General features: G+C 45.8%; 1 protein-coding gene across 1 annotated transcript in view; it reads left to right on the forward strand.

Moving 5' to 3' along the window:
- Positions 1–397: 397 nt before the first annotated feature.
- The window catches only part of shank2b (SH3 and multiple ankyrin repeat domains 2b), an 80,509-nt gene continuing 73,106 nt past the window's right edge, over positions 398–7,800 (forward strand). Inside the window, exons 1-3 of the mRNA XM_027017187.2 lie at positions 398–460; positions 698–870; positions 6,372–6,575. Of these exons, the coding sequence (XP_026872988.2) occupies position 460; positions 698–870; positions 6,372–6,575 (378 nt within the window). The 5' untranslated portion in view covers positions 398–459. The remainder of the gene's footprint in view (positions 461–697; positions 871–6,371; positions 6,576–7,800) is intronic.

The raw sequence follows: 7,800 nt of genomic DNA on the forward strand, positions 1-7,800 counted from the left end.
GCCTGGCTTAGCTTTGACTATTACATTCGCAAAAGGCAAAATTAGAGCGCAGTTGGCCAGCTTTCTCTGGGCACGAGAACGGAGCCCAGCAGGTGTGTGAGCTCGCTATTGTCTGCTCCGAGTGCCTCGTAAACTAGCTGCTCCTGATCCCGTCCACAGTAATGTTCTCTTATTCCAAAGTGGAGTTGTTATCCCTGCTGCCGAAAATGTACCACCCCGTAGAGTTTCTGGTTTCATCTAGCACGGGGAGCTAATCGAGGTCCGAGTGTGTGGGGTAGGTGTGATGAGAGAGTGGCTTGTACTGAACTAGCGGGGTGGGGCAGACGTACTCCAGAACGTGTCGCTCATGGCAGGGTTGATGAGCGGCTGGTGAGCGGAAGTGGATGTGTTAGAGCGGAGAAGATCTTCTCCTGCAGTTCTGCTGTCCTCCAGGACTCAGACTGGAAAAACTCCTCTGGAAGTAAGTGGAGTTCATGACAGTTGATATCACAGACATATTCAGGCATAAGCGCCTCAAGCTAAAAGCATTAGTGTGTGTCAGAGCCGTCTGTGTGTGTGTGTGTGTGTGTGTGTGTGTGTCTGTATTAGCTATAATGCTCATAGCTGTATTGCAAGTGCTTCCTAAACAGCTCTGCTATGCTCTAGATTATTAGATATGTTTATACTTGTGTGTGTGTGTGTGTGTGTGTGTGGTCAGTGCTCCCTATGCCACGGAGCCTCATGTCCAGCGAGGAGGAGATGGCTCAGAGTTGCTCGGACTCCGGCAGCTCGGAGTCGGATGGGTCCAGAGAGGAACACTCCAGCCGTGGGCATGTGGACCGGAGAGACTCTATGCTCATATGTGTGGTCATCCCTGATCTACAGCAGTCTGTGAGAATGCACACATATACACACACACACACACATGCACATGAACACATGCACGCACACACACACAAACACACACACACGAACACATGCACACACCCACCCACCCACCCACCCACACAGACACACACAAAAATACACACACATACCCTCCTACACACACACACACACACACACACACACACACACACTTTCAGTGCAGTTTGCCCCAGGCAGCAGAGGCCATGTGGTTTGGCCAGAGTTATAACATTACAGTAAATGGTCTTCTGCTTCTTAGAGTACCAGCTCTTGGCTGTGAGCCTGAGTCAGAAGCCAGACAGACCCACAGAGGCCTAGTCAGGCCCGCAGAGACCCAGACAGAGTCAGAATGCCCCACCACAACCCAGACAGACCCACAGAGGCCCAGTCAGGCCCAGAGAGACCCAGACAGAGTCAGAGAGATCCACGCTTCTGCAGCAGGGAAAACATATGTCCATATGGGTCCATACGGGTCCATACGGGTCCATACAGGTCCATACGGGTCCATATGTCCATACGGGTCCATATGTCCATACGGGTCCATACGGGTCCATATGTCCATATGGGTCCATATGGATCTATATGTCAATACGAGTCCATATGGGTCCATATGTCCATATGGGTCCATATGTCCATACGGGTCCATATGTCTCAGAGAGGCTGCTGCTGTGTCCAACATGCTTTATGCGGTCACAGCGTTAAACCCCCACTGAGGTCTGTGGTCATGACATCGTGTCTCTGCCTTGTGCTACAAAGGATGACTTTTCCTTTGTCCGGCTTCCCTAAGTGATCATGGAGCTTTGGAAGACAAACATTGTGCAGAATACCAATCAGCTCTGAGAACTCACATGGTAGAGAGCTTATATCCAATTATGCGACTCAGTATGTGAATGTGAGGAAATTTGCATTTAAAAGCTGCACTTTGCATCAGTCATGTTTGGTGGCATGTAGACCTCAGATGTAAGTGGACTCTGTGCACAGTGATGCTATTGTGCAAACCATTTGCATAACATTACGCCTGTAAGTCCCTCCACTGCTGACACTGGACATGAAGGGTTTGGGACTGGACACACTGTAAGGGGGACACCGTGATGGCCAAAGCATTCCAGAGAAAAAGACAGAAGGCGTCAGACACTCAGGACAAGACAGGAAAGCATTAGAGCATTTTCTCCAATGCATGATTTTAATAGCTGTTAAATAGCTATTAGCATGTTTAATAGCTATTAAAACTACTATTTTAATATGTTAAATTGTTTTAAATGTTAATAACTTTGTAACTGTTTAGAAAAAAACATCAACAATAAGAAGTTGGTGATGGATGTAGGTGTTTTATGCCAGTCTTGGTGCTTTGTTTGTGTGATGAGTGTATGTGTATAGATAGTCAGTGTGATGACTGTATGTTCTTTATAGAGTTAGTGTGATGACTGTATGTTGTTTAGATAGTCAGTGTGATAACTATGTTCATTACACAGTCAGTGTGATGACTGTATGTTCTTTACACAGTTAGTGTAATGAATGTATGTTGTTTAGATAGTGTGATGAATGTATGTTCTTTATACAGTTACTGGTAGGATTGTTCTTTATGCAGTCAGTGTGATGACTGTATGTTCTTTATACAGTTAGTGTGATGACTGTATATTGTTTGGACAGTTAGTGTGATGACTATGTTCTTTATACAGTCAGTGTGATGACTGTGTGTTCTTTACACTGTTAGTGTGAAGACTGTATGTTGTTTAGATAGTCAGTGTGATGACTATGTCCTTTACACAGTGGGATGACTGTAATTCTTTATACAGTTAGTGTGATTACTATGTTGTTTAGTCAGTGTAATGACTGTATGTTCTTTGCACAGTCGGTGCAATGACTGAGTATTGCTCAGATTGTGTGATGACTATTTTCTCTACACAGTCAGTGTGATGAAGGTATGTTCTTTGCACAATTGGTGTGATGACTGTATGTTCTTTATGCAGTCATTGTGATGACTCTATGTTGTTTAGTCAGTGTGATGAATGTATTCTTTATACAGTGTGATGACTCTGTTCTTTATACAATTAGTGTGATGACTGTATATTGTTTAGACAGTATGACTATGATCTTTACAGTCAGTGTGATGACTATATGTTCTTCACACAGTCAGTGTGATGACTGTATGTTCTTTATACAATCAGTGTGATGACTGTCAGTGAACATGATGAATGTATGTTCTCTACACAGTCAGTGTGATGACCGTTGCTTACACAGTGTGATGACTGTATGTTTTTTAGATATTCAGTGTGATGACTGTATGTTCTTTACAAAGTGTGATGACTGTATTTTCTTTACACAGTCAGTGTGATGAATGGTTGTTTAGATAGTGTGATGACTGAATATTCTTTATACAGTCAGTATGATGACTATGTTCTTTACACAGTCAGTGTAATGACTGTATGTTGTTTAGATAGTCAGTGTGATGAATGTATGTTCTTTACACAGCTAGTGTGATTTTCTTTGCAGTCAGTGTAATGACTATGTTCTTCACACAGTCAGTGTGATGACTGTATGTTGTTTAGATAGTGTGGTGACTATGTCCTTTATACAGTTAGTGTGATGACTGTATGTTGTTTAGATAGACAGTGTCATGACTATGTTCTTTATACAGTGTTATGACTATTTTCTTTATATAGTTAGTGTGATGACTATGTTGTTTAGATAGTCAGTATGATGACTGTATGTACTTTGCACAGTCGGTGTGATGAATGTATATTGTTTAGATAGTGTGATGACTGTTCTTTACAGAATTAGTGTGATGACTGTATGTTTTTTGCACTGTTGGTGTGTTGACTATATTTTTCATATAGTCAATGTGATGAATGTATGTTCTTTATACAGTTAGTGTGATGACTGTATGTTGTTTAGACAGTGAATGTGATGACTGTATCTTCTTTACGCAGTCATTGTCGACTATATGTTCTTTATACAGTTAGGGTGATGACTGTATATTGTTTAGACAGTTGGTGTGATAACTATGTTTTTTACACCACTTGTACTGCTGTTTACTACACACACCACTCGTACTGCTGCATTTTGTCACAGAATGCTCGCCTCCCGCGAGGCGTGGTTTGGCTTGCCACGTGACTTGGGAGAATGTTTGTGGCCACACCTGCACACACCTGCACCTTGTCTTCTCTGTGTATTTAAACCCGTGTCATGGTGTGCGGTGCGTTGGTCATTGTTATTGTAGCGTTTGTAACTATATGTATCGAGTTTTGACTGTTTGTTTAAATATCGTGTTAAATGTTAAAAGTCGTTAGCGTTAGTGTGCTCATGTTCACTGTTTGCTTGTGTTTTCACGTGAATGCCACATTTGTCCTTTATGTTGTGTTTGAATAAATGTTTGTTCATGTCGAGGAAGTCTGTACGTCCTGCTCCATGCCCTGTGGCACTCAGACCATCATGCATTAGAGAATGACCAACCACCTCAGGACGCCTACTCCCTTGACAAAGAACAGACTTCCTAGCAGGAGGTGCGTGGACACCCCCTGCACTGCTGCCTGGATCCCAGGATATTGGGGAGTGGGCTGCGATCGCTATCCGTGTCTTCTCCGGAGACGGAAGGGAACACCTAAGGAATTTCTTAGGGGGGACTGAGGCTGTTGAGCCTGGGCCGAGGAGGACCGAGGGGCACCACGACGACCAGAAAGAGGGCGGTCGCGTGGAGCCAGCGGGATCTCCTGAGTCCCTTCCCCTCAGTGGACTCGCCACGAGGCTGGAAGGGTCTGCCCAAAGCCCCGGAGGCAAACTGCCTCTGGGATGCTCCTAAAGCGGCAGGAGAGAGGAGGACCGTTATGGGAGGTAGCACGTCTGGAACCGGGGCGGACGTGCACCCCCGCGTGTCCGTTGAGGCCACGAACACGTCAAGCCGCCTGCGGAGATGGCTGGTGGCATGTCACAGCGCCTTGTGTTGTTGTGCGGGCGCTATTGTGCGTTTGTGTTTGCGCCTTTTGTTTGTGCAGGCGCAACGTTTTGTGCGGTGTACCGGACCGCCTCGAGAGAGGCAGGGAAGCTGCCTTTCTCCCTCTCTCAGCGAGGTCTCCCTTGCTGGACGCACCTGGCCTGCCTGGTACTGGGTGGTCGCCGGGCACTGCCGTGCTGTTTGTTTATGTTTACGTGTACACGGCGCCCGGAGGTTCGCGTTCGTTGGACGGACGCGTCGGGAGCCGTGCTCCTTGGGAGGGGGTTCTGTCACGGAATGCTCGCCTCCCGCGAGGCACGTGGCTTGGCCCGCCACGGGACTTGGGAGGATGTTTGTGGCCACACCTGCACACACCTGCACCTTGTCTTCTCTGTGTATTTAAACCCGTGTCGTGGTGTGCGGTGCGTTGGTCATTGTTATTGTAGCGTTTGTAACTATATGTATCGAGTTTTGACTGTTTGTTTAAATATCGTGTTAAATGTTAAAAGTCGTTAGCGTTAGTGTGCTCATGTTCACTGTTTGCTTGTGTTTTCACGTGAATGCCACATTTGTCCTTTATGTTGTGTTTGAATAAATGTTGGTCTACGTCGAGGAAGTCTGAGCGTCCTGCTCCATGCCCTGCGGCACTCGGGCACCACGTGTTACACATTTATACATGTCACACCCACAGACCGGAACATTCCCTGGCAACCTAGTCACTTCCATGTTTTCCAGTTTTCGCCTGTTTCTAGTCTGTATTTCTTCAGTTCCCTCTCTCCTCCCCTTTATCTCCAGCTGTTCCTAGTTTGTCCGTAATTGTGGTCCTTTGTGAACCTTGTTCCTGCGTCTCTTGTCTGTTGGTTATTGTTTTGATATATCCTGTTTGTGCTTCTTTGTTCCCATGGATTTTCTCCTCACATTCCAGGTCCGGTTACCCTCTATGTTACTTTCCCTGTTCATGTTCGCTAGGATGTTGTGCTGTCGCTGTGTTTTTCTCTCTGCTGTTTTCCACATTAGTATTTGCTTGTCTGATTCCGCTTTCTTCCCTCGTCCGGTGTTCTGTCACTTCACTTCTGTTTCTTTTCTCTTCCCGTTTGTATATACGCAGGTGTTGTCTGGTTTTCTTTTGAGCTATGATTACCTGTGTTTTTGGTCTTGAGTGTGGTTTGTCTCTCGTGCGTAGTCCGGTTCAGTGTTCTCCCTGCACGTCCTAGTTTCATACCTCCTCGTTGTTCTCCGTTAGTCTTTCCTTAATGTTTAAATCCCTTGTTGCCCATTTCTCGCCATCAGCCTGTTATCATATTACTCTTCTCCTAGCCTCTATGTTCTTCATTCTAGTTTGTATTGTTATTCTGTGTCAGTCATTAAACGTATTATTTATTTATTATTTGTTCTTTATGGCTTCCAAAGTTAATGGCGTCGTCACTTCGAACGTGTGTTCACTCTCCACCTCCCACGCGTTACAATACACACACCACTTACGCTGCTGCGTCTACTACACACACCTGCGCAGCCCCCACAGGACCACGCCTCTCTCCCTCTGTGCCTCCGGCAGAAGTCCGTACGGTTTGATCCGGACGCGACGGTGTGGGTGGCGAAGCAGCAGATCCTGTGCACGCTGACACAGAGCCTGAGGGACGTGCTGAACTACGGCCTCTTCCGGCCCTCCGTGGATGGCAGGGAGAGCGGCTTCCTGGAAGAGGAGAAGGCCCTGAGGGACCACGCGCTTCCCGCCAACAAGGGCGTGCCCACGCTGGAGGTACCGCTGAGACGGGCTGGACGTGAATATTTAACAGACGGAAAAGGACAGGCTAATGGGGAAATGATTTCATTTGATATGGTCATTTAAAATGGGTCGAGTACCCAGGCCGTCTCATGATGAGAAATATGTCGATGATGAGAAATATGTAGAGGCTAGAGGTCTCGCATAATCTCATGATGAGAAATATGTCGATGATGAGAAATATGTAGAGGCTAGATGTCTCGCATAATCTCATGATGAGAAATATGTCGATGATGAGAAATATGTAGAGGCTAGATGTCTCGCATAATCTCATGATGAGAAATATGTCGATGATGAGAAATATGTAGAGGCTAGAGGTCTCGCATAATCTCATGATGAGAAATATGTCGATGATGAGAAATATGTAGAGGCTAGAGGTCTCGCATAATCTCATGATGAGAAATATGTCGATGATGAGAAATATGTAGAGGCTAGAGGTCTCGCATAATCTCATGATGAGAAATATATCGATGATGAGAAATATGTAGAGGCTAGAGGTCTCGCATAATCTCATGATGAGAAATATATCGATGATGAGAAATATGTAGAGGCTAGAGGTCTCGCATAATCTTGGGATGAGAAATATGTAGCTATGGTGTGTAGTTATGACACAGCAGTTGCATATCGAGGTAATTAGATGTTAAAGTGAATACAGTAAAGGAAAGTATGTGTTGACCGGGTTCGAATAAAGGAGACCAAAGTGCTTCAGGCTGACAGTGCAACCTTGTGAAATGCAGCACCAGGTTTGAGCCAATTGCTTCAACCTGGACTTTGAAGCTTTTCTGGTCATTTCTGAGAACATGGACCAGAGACAAACCCTTCAGGAAGTGGGAAGGGAGTCCGGGCCTGGATGGACCTGCATTCATCAGTAGCTCCAAAATCCCGTTTCTGGTGGTTCTCGGCTGGGTTTCTCACCCGAGTGGGCAGGTGTGATCGCAGGCGCCGAGACTGCTGTCCTGTCATGGCTCAGACATCCACTACACTGCTTCTGAACGAGCAAGCACAGGAAAAAGAAGAAACCCAAAAATAAACAAAGGGTCTGTTAAAAACAGATGACGTCAGACTGGTGTAAGTGGCAGTCTGTGCAGGCTTCTCACTGGTTCCATTCAGTCCTCAGAACCTAATTCAGTTCAGTCAGTTAATCCAGCTACAGGAGAGCTTCTGTTTACGCCTGATCTCTAAAAGCAGTGAGGGTTCGATT

This window comes from Electrophorus electricus, chromosome 12, assembly GCF_013358815.1.
Source record: "Electrophorus electricus isolate fEleEle1 chromosome 12, fEleEle1.pri, whole genome shotgun sequence".
Classification (NCBI taxonomy): Eukaryota; Metazoa; Chordata; class Actinopteri; order Gymnotiformes; family Gymnotidae; genus Electrophorus; species Electrophorus electricus.